Here is a 22,323-nt window from a genome sequence, read left to right on the forward strand (position 1 = left end):
CATTCCTGTGTCAGGAGACTTTTCCATTTTCTGTCTCCTTTCCCACATGCACAGTTTGCAGGAGCACAAAGATTTCAATGTCTGGGTCCAGATGCTCTGTTTCACCAAACCATCAATCACTAACCTGTAAAGCTGAAGAGGTACAGATTACAATGCGATGCATCAACACCAATGTGGTGTTACAGTGTAGAGTAAATGTTGCAGCACGATAACATTATACTGCACTGCCTTCTTTTACGATTATTGTTGCAGCTCTTAGCAGGCGGACTCGAGTCAGATTGACTACTGCATAATATGACAAAGCCCAAACTCTATCGAAACGAATGCATCTGGCTCCCTACTCATCGCAATTTTTTTTATTTCCTTAATCAGCAGAGATTCAAGACATGTCATGTTGCACTTCTACTGCAGCAGCAGTAAGTGGTACAACCAGTATAAGAGTTCCAGCATGCACACAGCTGTAGAAACTTGTGAAGTGTGCAATATGTCCAAATTTATCCATCAGGTGCCATAGGTCAGCACACTCACTCATGAGTGCATGCATATCGCCTCACTCGCACTGACGGACGAGTGTGAGTGATTGGTCATGTGTGGATGGTCCCAAGTGTGAGTGAGTGGATGTGAGTGTAGATGACTGCGAGTTCGAATGGGTGGAGATGAGTGTGAGTGAGTGGATGTGAGCATGAGTGGTCGTGAGTGTGAGTGCGAGTAAGTGGGCTTGAGTGTGAGGCATACCTCGGCGTCATGAGGGGCGGCTCAATCACACTCACAACCACTCACACACTCACAACCATTCACCCACACTCATGTCCACTTGCACTCACAACCACTCACACTCGCATTCATATCCACTCACTCTCTCAACCACTCACTCATGACCACTCGCTCTCACAACCACTCACACTCACAACCATTCACTTACGCTCATGTCCACTCACTACATTAACATTCACTCACCCCTAGCATAGCCTAGGTTCCACAGATTTGGCGGTGAGCTGCTCGGTGCTCTGTCGGCCCCTTTGGCCAATTTTCATAGTTTCGATGCTTGAAGGAAGTGGTCACTTATCATGCATCTTCCATGGCCCGAACATATTTTACGCTTCTGTGCTTGCAGCTAAGACAATAAGTGCCTGTTTAGCGTCAGCCAAGATGCTTAGACACGTTTTTGAACGTGTCCAAGTAACAATAATCAGTTTCCCTTGACAATGACGTGTCCGTGAGTATGCACGAACACCTTCGAGGAAAGTGGTGATAATGAATATACTTTTCGCGGCGCAGGAAATGGAGTGTTTTTGAAAGCCTCGAGCGAGTTCCTCATGCATAGGAAAATGGCTGGAATGGGCACGAAATACAGATTTGCCCTGAGGAAAAAGGATCCAAATGGGAGTTGCTATTATCAATCCCTTTACAGCAGCCTCCTGGACTTACTTTGAGGCTTAAGAGCAGGGCCGGCTTCGTCTAGTCGGAACTGGTACGTGTGGTCGATATGTGGACACACCTGCATTGCAGTATGTTGTCTGCAATGCACATAAACCCTGTCTGAAGGAGGCTTGAGAAACCAACGCAGTGTCCTCGCCTGAGGACGGTGCGTGCAGGGACCACGAGCGCATCTGTGTAGGCATAGAGAGTGCGCCAACATTGCACCTAGTTATTCTCCTGTAGTCTGCTGCATTGTTGGTCGAGGAAATGTCGTTTGTGGAAGAAAACGCATGCAACTAACTTGTGAGCTATTTTGCAATGCATGCCCTTCTGAAATGAACGTTACTGAGAAAAACCCTATCTAGAAGTTTTTAAAGACAACTGTACATATACGATCCGGTAAAAGGATTCTTCATGCTGTCCAGATATCAGAGGGAGTAGAATTGCTGATCTGAGTGCGCAACTAGTTATTCCGCTTACAATATTGACTGAGTAGATGAAGCACACAAAAGACAGCACATTCTTTGTCTGTGTGCTGTCTTCTGTGCGCTTCATCTACTCAAGCTATGCACCAACTTGAACCAGAACGTGTTCTATTACAATATTGAAAATGCCAAGATAAAACAATCTCATTTCACACCCCCATTTCACTTGCCCGGTGCCAAATATTGGGCCCAACAAACCAGAAACACGTCTTGCACGTATGCAGCGATAGCTTGCATGGATTTCTTGACTTGACAGGGCAGCTTGCGTTCCGTGTACATGATGCAGACAGGAGCCTTTTCATGACCCTAAAAAAACAAAAAAAATGAATTTTTGTACTCTGGGAGAAGGCGTGAGGGAGCTTAATCCTCAACTCTTTCCTGTTCTATTAGCAGTACAGTAACCAAATGCTGGCACCCTTCGACCTATTTATGAAAAGTTCCCCTGTGCCCCCCTCCGGCAACCCCTTTCTACCCCCAGCACCCACCTTCCTGTTCTCTTTTCGTCACATTTTTGGCTATGGTGTCCGTCGGGCGGTTTTTCTTCACTGCCTTCTCGGTATCGGCAGTTTGAAGAGCAACACTTACTTGCACAATACTTTTAGGTGAAACAAAAACTGTCGCCCCTAGCTTGGTTCTTATTAGCTTTCATTCGCATGTACTACTTTTCTTTTGAAGCCTTTTCTCAACCAAAAATTGACAATACTGACATATATTTTAGATCCCTTCCCCAAGTATAGAAGAATAAAGCTCGAACTGTACGTCCAACCAATCGAAAAGGGTGCGGCCAATTTGGTGGCCACCTCATATCCACTGCCAAAAATTACCACAAAGTTTCATCACCATCGGCACGAAACAAGCATTTCTGGAGCAGATTATAAGATCAAATATTACCACTTTGGCTATCTCCTCAGTGTCAAGGCATCACCATGTCTGATAATATGCATGCAAGAAATAAGAACCACATGCTTGATTTGCGACGGAGGGCTCCTTCAAGTACATGATAGAAACAAGAACCTCCGGTGTTACCTAAAAGCGCGCCTAGTTTCCACGTCATTTCAGGGCTTCAGCTGCACTTTTATAGTTCAAGGGTTGGGCCAAGTAGGTCAGGTTCTTCGCGTCAGCAATGAAAGGCTCTGCCGGTTCCGGGTCTGGTCCAATAAAAATTACGACCAGAGCAGAGCTCTACAATGCACACACCCGGGAACAGAAAAAGACCTACGCGTCCACTGCATTGCTCAAGATCCCACCCTACGCTAGTTATTGCTGAGAAGTGGGCAGTCATGATTTGAAAATTGGTTTTGGGGAAAGGAAATGATGCGGTAACTGTCACACATATCTCAGTGGAACCCCCCATGCTGTAAGGGAAGGGATAAAGGAGGGAGTGAAAGAAGAAAGGAAGAAAGAAGTGCCATAATGGAGGTCTCCGGAGTAATTTAGACCACCTGGGGATCTTTAACATGCACTGACATCGCACAGCACGTAGGCACCTTTTGCATTCACCTCCACTGAAACGCGGCCGCCGCGGTCGGGTTCGAACCCGGGACGGCTCAATGGACGAGCACCTTTGAGCTCGACCTGTGTAGGAGGCGTGACAAGAGACATCTAGCTTTTTAGTAGTGTCAATGCAAAATTCGATCAAAGGAACTGACACAACCCGTAGCACCTCATTGCACCAGCAAAGATCTTGGGCTCAAGCTAACGGTTAACTGGTAAGGCAAACAGTAATGAAAGATTGCTATTCCCACCCTAACGGAATCCTCTCCTTTGGGTGTCCAAAGACACCGGCATGATGCTGTCCGTTATGCTGCCTCGAGCGCGCTCGGCAGTGAATATCTGCTTGGCTCAGCTGTCAACAACATGAAAATAGCTAAGCGGATACTATGCTCGCGAAACACAAGTGGCAATCTTCTCTGTCATGTCTTTTTACCACTCGCATCCACTTACATCGATCCACATCCACTCACCACTCATCTCTACTCACACTTATCTTCCCTCACAGAGGCACGCTTATGTGCAGTGAAAAATTGGGCACCTTTTTCTCTATTGCTAGTTTAGCAAACAACACAAGAAATAACTCTCATCAAAGTGCACCTGGGGCCAAGCACAACTTGGGAAAAGGCATACTCATGATGACATCTCCAAAATGCTGCGTGGACAACTCTCTACACAGAGGTTCTGCCTTTTCAGTGAATTGTTTGAAGGAAAAAATTTCAAAAGCCTGTCAAGAATGCGTAATGCAGGTGCACCCATGAACAAGACCATGCCAAAGAGATTCTAACCTTGTAAATGATGCAGAAGGCACGGATAACAAAGGCGGAGCTTATATGCCGTCGTTTATTGGCCAGAAGAGGGCTCGCCACGAATGGCCTCGTCTGCTTCTACCACATTAAGTGCTTGCCGCACACTGGGCATGTCAATCATGCTGCCTTCAAAGACAAATGCACCCTGCGAGAAAACAGAAGGTAATGCTTGCACCATCATTTGAAAGCTTGAATTGTCGCATCTGCAACATTTTGATTGTTACCGACCTTTCCTTGTTCCTGATGCTGGTGAAACTCCTGCACGAGGCGGCGTGCCCTCTCCAGCTGAGTGGGTGTTGGGGCAAATGCCTCCTGGGTGGGCCCGACTTGTGACGGGTGTATCACCTGTTTCCCTGTGAAGCCCATGGCTGCCCCCTCTGCACACTGGCGCCGCAGCAGATCCTCATCTGCAAACGAGAAAATGCATACCTTCCACTTCGCCATTTACAAATTACCACTTCTACAATGCACAGGGCTTTAAGCATCCAAGTCAGCACACTGATTCTAGCACTTGTAAGGGACCAGGAAAGACTGTGACACACACTCAGAAATGGATAACAATGCTCCAGCTCTTGATGCGTGCCTGTGTGCAAAAATATCTCTAATGACCTTGAGGCAAATAGCCCCCTTGAAAAAAGAATCTATTTGCCTTTAACAGTGCATAAGTGCAAATTCGTCCTGGTCCAGGGTTCGAACCCGGGACTACCGCTTCACCGGAGCAGTCGCTCTACCAACTGAGCTAACCGGAATGGCAAGTTTATTGTAGGGCGAGAGCGAGCTGATCAATAACCTGAAGTGGGAACCGTGTTGGTCAAATGTTTAATACAAATTACAAATGTACTCTGCCTTGGGGGATTCCCCTTAACATTTTACTATCCTGCACACTGTTGTTACACACTTTCACATTAGCAAAAACTTTATGCTATACCATGCATCGACTCAGTAGCGTACATCCTGAGTTAATTAGTGCTCAAGTTTGGCGAAATGCAAGTATCCGTAGACCTGCCGGTACTTGCTATTGTGCTACCAGCCTTGCAGAAGTGCCAACAAAACTTTGGAAGTGCTTAAATCCCTGACTTCTACTTTATTCATTCCACCACATCCCACAACACAATGCAGAAGGCAGTGCTCACAAAGGCTGCCCCCCTCTGCTCTCTTGCTTCCTCATTAAAGTGGTGTTAAATCTGCTGAAATTACCATAAAAGTAAGTGATAAAAGAAGTGCAAGCCTGTCCCACTGTCAGGCACCAGTGGGGAAGATTTTATAGCAGGCAGACTAGTGTTTACATAAGTTGTGCAAAGTAATGGCTGTCCGCAGAAGTTTACTGGGCAGGAAAGCCATAAAAAATCAAAATGTCCTAGCTATTTACAGCTGCGGCCTCATACTGAAGCTTGCGCTGCGCAGGTGGCACAGGATTGTGCTCTCAACACCTTTGAGTTTGAGGCTTCACGATTAGACTGCCAAGGAATTAACATTTTCCATGGCTTCCACGTTTCAAAAAATTCTGTGGGAACCCGTACGTGCAAGAAAACTTGTGCAAAAATAAAAGATAACTAATATGACATCATTTATGAATTACTAGAGGCAACAACCCTGTGTTCCCTTGATAATGGAGTGTTGAAGCATTAAACACCAAGAGATTCTATACCAGAGGTCACTAAATCAAACGAGCTAATCAGGGCCTTATTTGGCACATCGGACTCAATAACGGAAGCTGATAAATGCCTCAGTAAAGCCACTGGGTTCTCTCAAACTGCACTCCTCAAAATCCACGGAATGCTGTTTTCAAGTGTCTTGCACTTAGTACACAGCTAGTGTTGCCTGTCTGGTGGAATTCATAGTACTTCAGTTCTGTTTGTGCCTTACTATACTCTAGGGCTGGCCAACTAAGAGGAGAAACTGCTTGGAAGCCAGCTGCAGTTGTGCATGCCCAAGAAAGCCTCTTTGTCAACAAACTGAAAACACCGCAGCAGTAAGTTGTGGCTTCAAAGGCACCTCCACAGGGACGCACTTTTCAAGTCAATGGTGACCATGTCGATGGCCTGGATGCCAAATGCCTTGGCGAGCACCACCAGCTGCTGACGCGCCATCAGCACCTCTGTGGCCTCTGGAGTGCGGCGAGCTCCTGCACAGGTGCACAAGTTCTTGCTGTAGATCAGAGGGTTTCATGACAATGACACCAGAGGGAATCTGTCGCCACTGCCTGTAGGTGTGTGACAGTTCATCCTGCATTTGAATGATTTGACGCAGATGAATCTCAACATAGTGAGCCTTGAACATTGTTGTAGAGTCTCATATTTGGTACTCTGGGGCTAGTTTATCACTACAACATATACACTTACCAATGAATCATTCATTTGCCCTCTGCATACCATTGCTTTCTTCAAATGAGTGTTATACTGCGCTGGCTGGCACACAGCTCAGAAGCAAAATGAAAATAGTGCTAAAATTAGGGCCAGCTCTTCACTACCAGCGTCCACATTTGTGGACACTAATTTAGAAGCACCTTCTGTTTACGAAATTCATTCAAAAGTGTTTAAATACCACACCTTGGTAAGAGCAGGGCATGGCTTACCTGCCGTGCAAAGGATGGCGCCTTGGCGGACTCGAACCGTGTGAAAACAAACAGTCAAAATGTCTGCTTCCTGTTCTCGCTGGGGGAAGCGACCAAGGAATAAGTTTTTAAAATATTCGCTTTGTTGCACATTCCTTTACATAAAAAACGTAACTGGAAGTGCAGTTGATGGGCCCATGAACTATTGTGAATAGGTTTTCATTCCGAGAATGGAAATCGTGGCCAATAACAGAACCTTCTATAACACGCCCCATTTGTGGACAAAAGTTGTGAAGGTGCGACATGCTTTTATTTGCTTGTGTCCGAGAGCAAAATTTCTGACCAAAGAAGAAATTGCTGCGATTCTTGAAGAAAGTGACACGAAGCTCTCAGAGGGCTCGGAGAACGGAGAAGAAGCTGTTTTGCCTCTTGATGATAGTGTCGATGTTTCCTCTTTTCAGTTACTGGGACAAGTTTACAGCGTCTCCTTGTTCACTACAACCGAGTGGCATGGCCACAGTTGTTCATTGTAACTGAGATGAGTTGCCATAATGCCTTCATGCACATTTTGACGATAGCACTGCACTCGTCCATAGTAAGTGAGTGATCATTATATCTGCAGCCGTTATGAGTGGACCTGACTGTAATTGCAAAGGGGATGGAATCAGACGCAGAGGGGTAACAACTCTGGCAAATAAAGTTTCAGGTCTCCTTTAGGTTTAGGCAGCAGTGACACCCACCAATGCTGGCCGTGAAGTCGTCCGAACCAAACAGCAGGCCAGCTAGCTGCAGTGGGCTGTGTGACATGGCGGAGGCATGTTCCAGCAGATGGCGGCAGTTGAGCAGGCCCAGTGCGGTCTCAATGCACACGATAAGCTCGAGACGGTGCTGCCTCCCACCTAGGGCATGCTCAACATGTTCTTTCACCTGGAACAGGGCGACAGCAGTCAGGCCTCTGATCCTGGCTGCCTGTGCCTCATATCCCACCAGGGTCCAAAGATATCAATGCTGTCATGTTTCAGACCATGTTTAAGAATTAACCAAGAAAATACCTGAACTGCACTGCTCATACCAACCTGTGAAGCGTTCTCCAAGATGCAACCAAACATGTGCTCAGGTCAAAACAGTTGAAATTAGGTAAGGGGCATTCACTTGATTATACGGAAAATAGACTCACGGATTCACAGAAAATAGACTCATGCCACTGCATGAAGATATTATTTTAAACTTGAGTCCTGTTGAAATAGTGGAGCAATTCAAATGTCTCGGGGTAATATTTTCCTCAAGTATGCCATGGGACTATCATGTTAATCACGTGTTACAAAAAATTACTACAATCACTGGTGCAATAGGTCATTTAAAATATATCCTTCCTACACAAACTAAAATGATAATTTAAAACTCAATCTTCAACTCACATTTAAATTATTGTCAGTTAGTGTAGGGTACTACGACATTCAATAACCTTGAACATATTTATTTAATCCAAAAAAGATATCTCTGACTTGCATACAATTCATCATACCGACACTCGAGTGCAGCCTTCTTTAGTCATTCTAGAGCGATAAAAGTACATGTTCTGTATAAACATCACCTTAGTGTTATCTGAAAACACAAATTAGGAACAATATAACCACCCTCAGGAAATTAGCCGAACTAAGGAAAAAAGCATTAGGCTATCCAACAAGACATGGCGAGGAATAGATAGTGCCGACACCTCGAGTGAACCCAGGAAAACAATGCGTTCATTAAACTCTTCCATCTCTTCTTAACAGTTATGCTCTTATTAATTTTGATCTGTTTTCCTGTTCGTGCCAAGAACTCCATACATTGTATTTAAATAACATGGCTTAAGTTTACTTCTGTGTACACATTGCTGCTTTGTATGTTCTTTGGTGATTCCTTGATGTCTTTGTCTTCGTTTTAAAATTGTGTAACTTTCAGTTCTGCCTCCCTGCTGAACATTAGGTTTGTAGACTCATCAAGCTGCTCAGTGGCAGCTTTTTTCTACAACCCCTTCATCTGTATTGCAAGATGGGGAAATAAATTTATTGATTGATTGATCACAAACTACACAAATTATATACGCAGTCTAGTATACATGAGTAATATATAATATTGCCACACTGTTAGCCATTTACTGGTGCTGCCATGCGGCTGGACTAGGCGAGTTGGCATTCGCCTGTCTTCTCATCTTCCCCTGCTCGAGCGTCAGTTGGCTGAGTCGTGCCTGCCGTACTAGTGCTTGTGCACCGTTTCTTTATGCTCTACTGGCTCTCGGTGAAACTTTTGAGGAGCCACTGGGTATTTGCTCATGTACATAGCGCTCCATGCTTTACCATGCTCTCAGTGACAATATAAAAGATACTTCTTAACATTATTTTAATGAAAACAGCATGTAAAGTAAGGCGGAGATTGGAAAGTGACAGGCCTAAGTGCTGATTTACCCTAGTGCCCGCTGGTTGTCTTATGCTTCCTCCATCTTTCTCTGGTCTGAGTCCTGTTTTTAAGGGCTGTTGTCGCTACAAGTCATATGCCTAATGGCCTGGTTACTTCCATTATGTACTGTTTTTTGGTGTGGATGAATCAAAGCACACATGCAAATGGCAGTTCTGTCACGCTCCACAGTGGCAGCTGTGCATAGCGTTGTTTCTTCAGCACTGTGTCTCATATACTGAAAAGCACAGCAAAGCCTGCTATGGAAATAAAGGGAGATGCAAATCAGTGACCGGAAGAGACATAAAGACAAGCAATGTCACAACAAGGCCAGAAAATGCAATGAGCACCTGCCTCTGCGCTCTGCCATAACAAATGCCTAATGTGATGAGAGTCTCTTGTACAGACCACCGATAGCGCTCCATAGCTTCTAACCTTTTTTGATACAACTGTGACGGCACTCAGGATGGAGATACTACCTTTCACAGAGAAATTCACTGAGTTCTGAATTTGTCTGATAAACTCCGGAAAACCTTTTGTACACTACCTCTCAAACTTTAAAAAAAAATTGTAGGGGACACTTAAACACAGCCTTAAGGGTATGACACGATAGCATAATTGGTTATTTCCCAAATATGCAGAAGGTCATTCCCTACTTTACATTAGATCCCTGGGAGTCCTGGTGAAGTGATGCAGCGGGTAAGCAATGCGCCACTGCCCTGCAATGGCAGGTGTTCCCAGCAGTGGGCTTTGTGTGGCCCAGGTTGGTCTTCCCGAGTGACCAATCATTACTTTAACTGCCACCTGCCACGGTGGGCGGTTCGCTGATTATCCGGTGGGCAGGTTGTGATGACGCCGCAAGGTCACGTGACCTAGGTGGCCCACCTGCCTCCTAGGCTGCTTTCTGGGACCTCCTGCCAGAGCCGTGCTTGTAATTCTTCGCTCACAACGGCAACAGCGCTGACAGTGGATTTTCTGGGGAACGGGGCCTTTAACACTATTGCATTAAAATATTGATCTATATTTCAATGGCAAAAGATATGCCTCGACCATGGTGTATATTGTAGCAGAGGTCTCCACAACACGAGGTTCTTCACTGTTCACAAAAATCTCGGTACACATGAGCGTCATTGCATTTCACCGCCACGAAAACTGCAAATTCCTGCTCTGCAGCAGAGCTACCTCAGTGGCCATGCTCAGACTGTGGTGCCACGACAGATGCACTCACTGTGCACTTGGCTTGCTGGTCAGCTTACATAGTCCAGCTGGCTGGCCTCTTCCACCTTGGGCAGCAGCAGTGTGCTCGGCAGGTGGCTAGTTCCCAGGATGCACTGCAGGTCATCGGCTGCAAGGCCCGTGCTGACTGCATTGACGCGCACTGCCAGATCCCTTCGCCCCTGTGGCCCACCTCCAAGAACACGGGACACAGTCTCTCGTGCCTCTTGCTGAAATAGGGACACCATATCAGCCCCTCATTACCTCGGTAACTGCTAATGAAAGGCTTGGCTGTTTGTTTGAAAGAATGACTAGTGTGAGAGTGAATAGAGGATAGCAAAATACCTTGCCAAAAAAGAGTAAGGAAGACAAATGCACAACTGGCCTTGTGATAGAACACAGCAGAAGACTACAGGATGCATGGCTGGTCCTTAAACATGAGAACCAAGAGCACAATGTTTTTCAAGCTTACTAAAAGATAAGACATGCTGTAACTTCTGATCTGCTATGTGCGTCCGATACCTTACCCCAATCTCGTATTTTTGAAATCATCCTTTCCCATCACATCGTCAAGCCTTGGGCATAGTCTTGTGCCACAAAAGCGGCATATCTATGTCAGTCCACAACAGCAGCAAGGAGCCCAATCTCGTGGCTGATTACCTTGCAGTGTGTGGACAATGTGTGGAATGAGCTTCACGGGCATAAATGTTGTGTAGTATAGCTGTGGTTAAAATGGTAATCAGAACACTTGGTGCTTTTCCCAAACATCTGGAAGAGTACTTGAGGCAAATAGACTGACAAAATTGTGATCTGCAACACTAATAAGACATCACATCATTCATTGATGGTAATGGTATCATATGTTCTAGGGAAGACCATAATACATTGTTTAAAATCTGGTTTTCACATTTTTAGCACAAATAATTACAATAACCCCATGCTACGAAGGTAGGTGCCATTCCATATATCCCCTTCTACCTTATACTTAAGCACACAGCTTAGCAAAAGGTAACTTCCCTCTTCAGGTGCAGATGCGCATTAACTGCACCCATACCTTCTTGCTAGCTGCCACGCCATCCTCACAGTCAAGAACCATGCAGTCCACATTCAGGCCAAAAGCCTTTGTTATCTTCCTCTCATCGTTGCCAGGCACATAGAGGACAGCACGACGGGGTGTGTAATGTCGCAACGCTGGATGGCAACCTGGAATTCTGGTTTTGTGCAGCAGCTTATGAAGAGAATGTGTCCTGCAAAATGTGATCAAAAGGACAAGCAAGAGGGCAGTCAAAATGCAAACGTAATGAAAAGACTGCGCAGACTTTTTGATACAAAAACCCAATAATCACACATGAACTAAAATATGCCTCGAATGAATTACTGCACGATTTCAGTGCACTCAGTAGTTCCTACAGCTCTGATATGCATCTGTTAAGGAAAATTCACGCGAATTATACAACTATTTCACACCGCGGCTTGACCTATATATATACATTATGCGTGCACGAATCCGTAAAAAGAAAGCTTTTAAAAATACCGCTCGTATGCAGCAAGGCCTCGGGGCACGCCAAAAAATGACAAGGTTCGAATCACACAGCCTGAACGAACGCGTTGCTTAGGGTAGGCGAAATGTTTTATTGTACGGCTCATGTAAGTACCGAGCTTCAGCAGTGCTTTTTATGACGAACCAATGTGAATAAAAGTGGTTGGCACTTATCACAAAAGATTCCATGCAAGTCGCTCCTCGTACTCGCTGGAAGCCGCCGCCAAATCCCACTATTTAGCGCTTCATAGCTTTGTTTACTTTTTAACCCAGACTCGAAGAGTATGGACTCGTCCACATCGGCAGGACGTGCGTCCAAAGCACGACCGCTGCACGCTTGTTGCCGCCACATTAACAGCAGTGACACTGCACGGGCCCGCGCCTCTCAGAGCTTTGCTCATGACAGGCGCTCGTTTTCAGGCGCACGAGAGGCTGGCTAGGCGTTAAGAGTTCGGTAAAACAAATTGTCACGCCGCGCAAAACAATCACCTCCGCAGCACAGTCCAAGTCATCAAGGCAGTCGACATATCTCGGCTTCTTATTATTGAAAAATACGACGGACAAAAGGAAAACGTCACACACGCCGCACTCCGTCAAGCGGCTACAATGGCGCAGCCTATGCGCTTTTTACTTTTTAGTTTGTGGTGCGTTGCGCATGCGGGTGCGCACAACGCAACGGCGCAGGGTCCAGGAGACTGAATTTGCTTATTGCTGTTATCGCGAATAAAGCACAGAAGTTTCTGCGCTGTTGTCCACTAGTTCAAATCTGTGTGCTGGCGCCACCATGGCCGGTGGCGGAAAATTTGAATTCGTTATAGGATCGAGTCATATTGCTGCCAGCAATTCGCGGCACGCTGCAAACCGGACAGCAAACGGGCATTATGCATTTTTTTTTTCATTTTGCGTGGCCGCCCCAGCTAGGATTAGATCCCGCATCTTCGGGCTCGGCACGCGGATGTCAGCACTAGAATTCTAGTTCACTATAAGCACAACTGAACAACCGCGGCGTTGAACGTGCTGCCATTACTGAAAAGAGAAGCGCCGCAGAGGAGGGCTCCGGATAATTTTAGCTACCTACACGGGTCTCTAGCACTTTGCCTCCATCGAAATGAAACCGCCGCGGCCGGGATCAATCTGCGTCGGGTCAGCAGCCGCTCACCATGACTACCCAGGTCATAGAGTTTCTTACCATTAACTAGAGGGAAAGCTGGCGCCCCGCCTATGGGAGTTTGCATGGAGCTTCCTCGAGACCACCTGTACCACCATGCGCAACAACAGACAGACAGACAGACTGCAGAACTACAACTTTTGGCGAAAAAATGAAAAAAAAACGTTGTTCGATAATCAAGAATGTCCTAACGTTCAATATCTTGTCTATAAATTGCAACAAACGAGCAGAAAAGCACGTAAATGCAAAGTTTGCCCAACATCAGCGATGGCTTGCTCTCCTATTGGACAAGCATTGCAGACTACAAAAGCCAATATTTCGTGCTTAACAGGCGCACTTTTAAAAATAAATATGTTTTTGAAAAAAAATGTCCCTTCAACATCTTAAAAGACTTTTCCACAGCATTTCGGAAAACAAAAACCTTTTAATGGCGTCGTGTGCTGTTGCGTTCTCGCTACTTTTATGCCGAAGTCGTCTGCGCGCGGAGCGCACCGTGGATACGAAATAAAGCCACTCTGTGTTCCTGAAAAAAAAAAAAACCTAATGTCCTGCACCAAGTAGCTCATCGCCCCATGATGCTTTGCGCGCCCATGGAGGTACAGGTGCAGTGCCGCCAGCTTTCCCTCTATTTAATAGTAAGAAACTCTATGATCCAGGTAGCACTGGAACATTACAACAACGTTGCATTTTTTTTCGGTCAAACATTGTTTGAGTGTTCTTAATGTTCTTTTTTTTTCTAACATTTTTTTAATGTTACAAATAAAGGAGGTAGCGCCGTCTACCTACCACGGCTGCACCACGAGCTCCGCATTTTCGGCCCCTACCATCGGAGCCAGATTTGATCATTCTGGTGAGTTACCACAAGCGATTCCTGAAGTTCCAAGGAATCCGCCGACGCCTTTCTTATCAAGGTCGATCATCGGTCGGCTCCCTAGGACCGTCTACGAAATCTAAGCGGCGCCAAGCCGCGCGTGCTCCGCCGCGGTGGCTCAGTGGTTAGGGCGCTCAACTACTGATCCGGAGTTCCCGGGTTCGAACCCGACCGCGGCGGCTGCGTTTTTATGGAGGAAAAACGCTAAGGCGCTCGTGTGCTGTGCGATGTCAGTGCACGTTAAAGATCCCCAGGTGGTCGAAATTATTCCGGAGCCCTCCACTACGGCACCTCTTCTTCCTTTCTTCTTTCACTCCCTCCTTTATCCCTTTCCTTACGGCGCGGTTCAGGTGTCCAACGAATATATGAGACAGATACTGCGCCATTTCCTTTCCCCCAAAAACCAATTATATATATAAGCCGCGCTAAGCCTGCGGACGCCAGTTGCTGCGTCTGCATTGGATGGGTGGATGCGCCCTCCACATCTCCACCGCCGCTCGCTCGGACGCTGTCGCCTAAACTAGCAACGCTCCCGCCTGCGACGTCGCCGCTTCTACAGGATCCTCTCCAACTAGAGAGGAGATGGAAAACTCGGCAAACAGGCACGCTCTGCTCCCCCCCCCCTCTCTCTCTCTCACACACACACACGCACACACGATCTGGACCCTGCTATGGATTTCGTTCCTTCCCCGGTCGATGGTTGGGAAACCGTAGGTGCTTCCCGCAAGAGCATGTAGGCGAAGCAACCTCTCCAGTGCACGTAACCCGTCGAAATAGCCAATGTTTGTTGTCTCACAGCGCCGAGGTTAACTGCGTTTTTGAAATTATAAAAACTGATATGGGCACTGCTCATAGTGGGCCACACGCATTTCAATAAGGAGGCTAACAGTAATAGTTAAAAGTTAACTATTCAACAGTAGTTATCCAGCCTACTACCGGCAAGCTGTGCCGAAGAAAGTGCTCTCCTAAAACAAAGCCTAGCTGCTTTTTAAATTGTAGAACGCTTTAGGTGAAATACCTGGTATGTAAGCCGTGCGGTTTTTCACACAGTATGAAAAGCAGTGTCCACGTGGGCAAGAGGAGCCGCTGCCAGGGCCCATTAACGCTGTCGCGTCATCCCCTTAAAGGCGGAGCTTAAATTTTAGGCGGTATAATTTTCTACTGTTCCTAAGACGACTGAAACCACGTCGCTCTTTGCACGAAGCCAGCGGAAAGCCCATTTCCACCTCATTTTTTCCCATTAAAATGGTGCACCAGGCGGCGGCGCCCCGAACTACTGCTCCTTGGAAGCTGTGACGTCCCGCGTCTCCGTGCCCGGCCGTTCTGGCCGGCACGGGGAACGCGCTGCAAGTGCCGCCGCTTGTGTACGGAGTCCTTTCAGCTCGAATTTGATCCACGCGGTTGCCAAAGGATGGGGGTGCCAAAATAATATTCCAAAAAGTTGTAACAGTAGTGCGGCGGGGGAACGCACACGCCATGGCATGCCTTCTCAAAGGATGCTAAGCTCTGAAGAAAAAAGCCGTGTGGCGCAGCTAGCCTTCACGACAAACCTTCCAGGTCCGAATTTTTATCGCGGCAATTTATTCGACGGCGACTAATATTTAATATTGCTTTCATCCCGCTGGCTTGGCGCTTACATGACATCCGTGGCATAAAATTTCTTCAGTACGCTGACGACACCACGGTGTGGAGTACTCACCAAGATCTCCGTACTCGGGAGGCTGCCCTTCAGTCTGCCTTGTATGTTACCTCTAATTACGCATCATCCATCGGCCTTCAGCTATCCGCGCATAAAACAACATACACGTCAGTCGCCAACTGCTGGGGACGCCGTAAACTTGCTGCAAGTCCAATCCGCATTTGTCTATCAGGCACCCCACTACAGGAAAGTCCGAGTGTTAAAATCATTGGCTTAATGATTCACCAATCAGGATCAGCAACTGCATGGCTTTCTCAGGCAAAAAGGCAAGCTAATAAGACTTTGGGTTTGATTAGAAGAATTGCTCCTAAAACTGGTAGCGCAGGCTCGTTCGTTGCACGGCAATTGGTGAGGGCAGTTCTGCAGCCACGTATTGTTCATCAAGGTAGTCTCAACATCTTACAAGAGCCCAATGGGATCGCCTTGAAGATGTGAACCGAGAGGCTATGAGGACCATTAAGTGCCTTCCACGCATCACACCGGTCATAGCTTTGCAAGAGAATGCGCAGCTCAATACCATTGATGAGCTGGTGCAGCAGCGCCGTGAAGCGCGCAGCCTTAAGGCCAGTCTATCGCACTCCACGCATGCTCTGAGGACTTATGCAACGTCTCACTCCATTCTTCAGCCGCCAACGCCAGTTCTTCCCCCATGGAAGTTTGTACAGCTCAGCGACAACAAGCCAACAGATAATCGCCGGCCAACATCTGCTAATTGGGCATCGTTTCTTCGCCAGAAATTTGAGGAACAAGATGCTTGCCTGCCTGAAGGATCCATTGTTGTCTGCGTATACGTAGGCATACAGGACTGCAAAGCAACAACAGCTATCTACTGCCCGTGCAGACGTGCCATGAATCAAACCTCTTGGTTTGAGCTTACGGAACCCCCTTCGTCCTTTTGTGCTGAGCTCGTTGCAGTTCAAGAAGCACTCTGCTCCTTGGCCGACATAACTATGCTCCCTGCGGCCCGCGTTGTCATCCACACTGACGCCCTTCAAGTTGTCCGGTTGCTACGACGTGTTAGCCGCTGTCCAACGATATGTCAGGACATCCACCGGCTCACGGCACGCATCCCGCAGCCAGTACGTATTGAGTGGGTCCCACGGGATCTGCTGAGCTATCAAAGCCAGGCAGATTTAGCCACTCGCCTTGCGAATCCAGACTCATCACTGCCTCGGCTCCATCGTTTGGACAATTTCACCCTCTTTTCATCAAGAAAGGAACTCCTCCGGCGCCGCACACATGCTCTCATCCCTCCGTGTGCGGTAACCCTACCCCGTGGTCTTACCCGTGCAGAGGAGGTTGCGCTTAGGAGGATCCGGGTCTGGGTTGCCCTCACACCAGCCGTCACTCGGAAGTGGCCTCAGTACCGAGATTTGTTTCCTCGGCCAGGGTGTCCGATGTGAAAACACGAGGACTTTGAAGCCGACATTCATCACTTGCTGTGGGACTGCCCAGCTCTCAAGCCTACAAGGATCTGGCACCTGATAGTAGCGGGACTTTAACCAAGCAACCCTACTTCATACATTGCCTGGACGCAAGGACCGTACCATCGTTCTCTACTGGACTTCAAATCAGTTAGCCTTTTTCCATTCATTTAATCTCTACTACATCATTCATCACACCTTCACCACCACTGATGCACTGGGGCAATAAAATTCGCTTTAAAAAATGCACAAATATAAGAACAATTGAGCGGAGAGGTTCTTCGCTCATGCCCGGGACCATCAGGAAGTAACAATGTTGACAATTTAATAACAGGCCAATGCCACGAAAGCCAGATCCCGTTCGTGAGAGTTACGCACGCAAGTCTGGCGGCGTATAGCAACTTTGCTCCAGTCACAAAAACTGCGTGCTGCCTACTTTTTCGCTACGCCGATACAATTAAGTCGGCTACTTTTATACGTCCGCTGTTCGCGCTGCCTACGTGATGTATAAGTCCTATTTCAAATCCCCCGCCCCATCACGGCGCCGCGGCTTTTGTGGCTGGAGCAATTAATGTAGCTGATGTCCTGATTTACCTTCGGCAAAAGAAATGTTTTAATACTTAATTCAGGAAAAGTTGTCTGGGTAATATCGAACTGGATTATAATATGCACAGCTACCACAACAGGGAGCGCGCCTGTGCAAAATGTTTTCCTCCAGGCTCGTTTTACTGGTCACTCGATGATGCTGCGGGGTTATACCCGTATCCCAAGTTCATGGTCATTTCGATATCTGAATGATATGTTATTACCACTACCACTTTCCAGGCTGTAACTGTCGAGCTGTCTCATGCTTCCATGCTGCCAACTCTGACCTTCCAGGCGTGACAGCTAAACCGATGGCACCACTATAGTGCCTAGAATATCCTATAGCAGCACAGTTCGACGAGAGCAGGCCGCCGCGAGAAGTGTGACGTCACGCACGCCTCCCACCTAGGCGGGCGGCAAATGGCGAGCGCGCGCGCACAAAACCTACAAAAAAACGCCATCCGCGTGAAAATAAATGAAGTTAAGACTGAAAGTTTAGATAATCGCACCTTTTGAATCCAATTTCGGCGATTTTACAGAAAGTCGCAATTTAATGCAGTATCCCTTTAACTGCACCCAATTTTTTTACCGCTTTTTGCGACACTCGAGGCACGTGGCTTTTGAGCTGTGGCAACTGCATGTGGGAAGAGGGGTTTTGTGCAGGCTTGTATCGGAAGCGCCGCCGTCCCTCAGCGGCCACTGAGGTGCTTGTAAAAAAAAAAAAAACAAGCCTTTCACAATACAGCTTCTGTGTTCAGTCTTATTTAATGCTCCTGTTCTTCAGCACCGATATCTATGGCTCTTTTTGAGTCTGCATCCGCGCGACATCAAGAATTCACCTTGGGCACTGCACCGGTTGGATCCAACTTAACCACATTCAGGATCCGTTGCACGAACAGAAGTCGCGCTTGAAGTGCCCTTTTGAAAAACACCATTCGGGCGTAGATTTCGTGGCGTAGCAGCAAGTGCCCCCATGCATGCGCAGTGTGTTCTGAAATCGCCACAGCAAAATGGTGCCGCACTGAATTATTCACGAGAAGATAAGCATATTGAACACTGATTTTTATATTGCTTTCGGAGCCTCATGACTGGCAGCCTGCGGTAGTGCTCAACTGAGCAGCTGCTCGTCCAGGGCGAGGCTGGCGAGGCCCGGCTCCTCGTCGTCCGGCCCCAGGAGCCGTAGCAGGAGCCCGAGCTCAGCTAGACCTGTGCTGGGAGGAGTCGCCGACGATCCTGCTGGCCCGGAGTACCTGCCGATGAAACGAACGTTAGGTTAGAGCCTGTCACTCCTTTTTGTGAATCCAGCTGTTGCCACCTACTACAGCGCTCTATAACACTGTAGTCGGTCACAGCCTCAGCCGCCAGGCTATAGAGGCTAGAAGGTTTGACTAGTGTCGTGAACGCGCCAGCGGAGAGAAAATAATTTGCAATGACGGCTCACAGATGGCGCTGTAGCTAGCAGGTGTGGCTTGAGCCACCGCCCGATTTAAAGGGTTCAGCCGTATTCATCATCCATCCGTGTTGTGCGCGAGCTCGGCAGCAATGCCGAGGAATGCATTTCGTTGCGCGCATCTCGCTGTAACGGCTGTGATATTCGTCTGGCCAAAGCACAAAATATAATACGAGTGTCCATATGTTCTGCGGTGCATGCGGCGTCGATCAGCAGTGATATTCTCAGCACACCACTTTCGAAGCTACTGCTTCAGGTTGAAAGGAAGAAGGAAAAGCTGCGCAATAAGACACTGACGAAGGGAAATGAACGAGCACAACACGGCATGCGTAGAAACTAGAAAGGCTCGTCATCCAAGAGATTGAGCACGTCTTGTATATAACGACCGAGCGAAATTACGGCCTCACGTGTGGAAGGCACCATTCACGGATGGTCGTTACAGGCCCGAATACATTAATGTAATCGCATAAATAAGGAAACAGAACACATTAATGCAATGTTTATTTACAGGGACATTTCACTGATGCAGTTTCACTGGCATCGCCTCGGTTCCCAGAGAACCAAAAATATTTAGAGGATATCCACAAATGGTCCCAATATCAAACATCATCTTGAGAGACCCATCAAACATCCGTGCGAGCATTTACAAGAGATCATCTGTTAGTGGACATCCATTTGACTTGCATTTTGTGATGTGGTCAGAATGTTACTTTGTGCACATCGCTGAGACTAACAGTGGAATTTCTGTGAACGTTCACAATTAGACACGATTAAATTAGGCAGGCTCGCGTGCTGTACCATCACAAGGAACTCGACTGCATGTGTCCCGGAAAGCTTTTCAAACGGTTTATGCTGCTATAAATGCACTAAGCTAGAAGCTCCATGAATGGGGCTCAGGAAGGCACCTTCTTTAGAAGCGCGTTTGTTTCCACCTAACGTGCCTACATAATGTTCGCGCAAAGACAGCAAAGAATACGGTATTTTTAATAAAAGGTATTAGCAACATGATGTGCTTACTTGGACTTCTCGTTTCTGCCGTCACAAGTTCATAATTGACCGAAATAACTTCGCTCGACTGGCAAGTGCCACTGGCGCTAACAGCTAGGAAGGCCATGTGTGGGGAATATATAAGCCCATTGAATGCCACTACCAAGTGTGCGTGTGTGCAGCTCGTCGATGAACTACATGAAGCCTTTTATTTCATATAGTGTTTGTGGGTACAGTGTTTCGAGTACGTATGACTGATTGCTTGACTGGATTGCCGCGGTAGCGTTGAAACTAGTTAAATCAATAAACTGTTCAAACAATCACACCTGTCCGAGCGAACCGTTTCCCTTGCGATTAGCTTATTGTATTTCAAAGATTTTCTTTTCGCTTTGCCTTTGCGGAATATGCAAAGAGGATCACAAATATTTTTCGCGCATGCGTGTTTTGCCCAACTGCCATCACAATTTCTGCCCGAAAAACATTTGGTGATATTCTGTAGATGTCCATTCCGAGGCAATAGGGACATCTTCTAGACATAGATTGGGCAAAGTGTGGTCATTAAGAAACATCCTCTGTACATTAAATATTCTGGGAGGTACATTCTGTCAGTGCCTTCTCAATCTAAAATGGTTGTCTGGGTTTGAGCAGCTTTAATTTTGCTTCTCGCGATTGGACGCCTTAATTTTGCTCATTGCCTTAATAAAAAAATGCAACCTCGTCAATACATAACACTTAATCACATCCCTTGTAACAGCGCGGGAGTGCTCGTTGCAGCCGACTTCTTGGAGCTCATGCCCTTGTAGAAAATGTAAAAACGACATCATGCTCCCAGCATGCAGCTCGTTTCTGCTGAAAAAGGCAGTGAATGCATTTTCTAGTTTAGTTACTAGCACTTCAATGCGCTTTGAAGCGTACACCAAACCTCCATGGTCAGCCTGCCTCGTCAGTGAGGCATTCTCATTTATCAGCCTGTAGGGGCAAAATAGCCAAGGCAGATGCACATGCGGGGCATGACAATCTTTTCAGTGATTTCCTGACAACGTAGCCGCGACATAAAAAATGAGTCGGCTGTTGCTTTTCTTTTCTACGCAGCCTTTATGGTCAAACATGCTGTCCTGCTCTAGCAGCACTGCTCAAGCATGTGCGAGGTTTCCCTCGTCCAAGAGGTCATCAATTAGGCTTGCTATCTGAGCCGCCGTTTCTTTCATTGCATCACAGGGCTGCAGAAGAGAACTCACAACCTCAGCTGGCGAATTTTCGTTCCTTGGCGGCTTTGCCAAATTGTAGAAGGCAAGGTTATTTACTATAAGCAAAAACTGCTCTGGAGAGGGGTGGTTATTGCAACCGAATGATTGTCGTACAATTCCAAATAAATTCTCCAATTTGTCTTGGCTCAAATTGGCTGTCAGGAGATAATTGTATTTTAGTGATGACGTCACATAATTCACAAGTGACAGTGTGCTTTTCAGCGTCACACGAAGTCCGAGGGCAGTACGTCCCTGCACTGAGAAATGCACCGCCGTGCTGAGCGGCATACCGTTCCCATTCATTCAAGGAGGTTAGAAATTCGTCTAGAAAGCTCGCACTTGCTGACTCTGGGCGAAGCCCTTTGGAGAGCACCCTTGATGTCATGACAAATATCAAGCGTTCCATGAGCTTCACAAATCGTTCTGTTGGCTCAGTTGTACGGAAAATTTTGTCTAGCTTATCCTTGTAAAAAAAAAAAAAGTCCTTTCATAACCTCATCACTGAACAGCTGGAAGGCAAGGCAGACACGCGCTTTGTCAAATGCATTCGGCTGCAAATGGGATAAAGTTAAATGTTGTATGACTTTCAATGTAAGCGCGTCTTTGTCAAACTTCCACGCTTCTTTGATAACGTCGACGTATGCATTACCACCTAGGATCTGGACACCCTTAGAAGTAAATGCATTCCTTATACGTTTTACGATGTTACGAAAATCAGAAATGAAATGAAGATTCCTTGTTTTGTCCACGGGATGTTGAACCTTGCACTTGATTTCCTGGGCTGATGCTGGAAAGATGGAAATGCGCTTCGATTAACACAATAAACAATATCGTGGTCACAATGCAGACACAGATTAGCGAAGCGGAAGCGCACCAGAAAGACGCGCTTTCACTCGACGAGCGACACGAGGAGCTGCGGCGGCGTTATCGGCTTCTCTGCTCG

General features: G+C 47.0%; 2 protein-coding genes across 3 annotated transcripts in view; both read right to left on the minus strand.

Moving 5' to 3' along the window:
• Nucleotides 1-330: 330 nt before the first annotated feature.
• On the minus strand, nt 331-12,590 carry LOC144098295 (citramalyl-CoA lyase, mitochondrial-like). Its single transcript, XM_077630814.1, has 8 exons — nt 12,439-12,590; nt 11,464-11,656; nt 10,451-10,639; nt 7,499-7,685; nt 6,216-6,329; nt 4,433-4,611; nt 4,184-4,349; nt 331-2,210 (listed from the first exon to the last, which is right to left on the minus strand). Exons 1-7 carry the CDS (start codon nt 12,474-12,476, stop codon nt 4,239-4,241), a joined length of 1,011 nt encoding a protein of 336 aa, XP_077486940.1. The 5' UTR covers nt 12,477-12,590; the 3' UTR covers nt 331-2,210; nt 4,184-4,238.
• Nucleotides 12,591-18,741: 6,151 nt separating this feature from the next.
• Nucleotides 18,742-22,323, minus strand: part of OSCP1 (Organic solute carrier partner 1) — a 66,928-nt gene continuing 63,346 nt past the window's right edge. Inside the window, exon 15 of one of the 2 annotated variants that reach the window (XM_077630825.1) lies at nt 18,742-18,946. Coding sequence is in view for 1 of the 2 variants with exons in the window: in XM_077630828.1 (XP_077486954.1) it covers nt 18,805-18,946 (142 nt within the window). In the remaining variant the exon portion in view is untranslated. The remainder of the gene's footprint in view (nt 18,947-22,323) is intronic. The other variant, XM_077630828.1, reaches the window with a different exon arrangement.

This window comes from Amblyomma americanum, chromosome 7, assembly GCF_052857255.1.
Source record: "Amblyomma americanum isolate KBUSLIRL-KWMA chromosome 7, ASM5285725v1, whole genome shotgun sequence".
Taxonomy (NCBI): domain Eukaryota; kingdom Metazoa; phylum Arthropoda; class Arachnida; order Ixodida; family Ixodidae; genus Amblyomma; species Amblyomma americanum.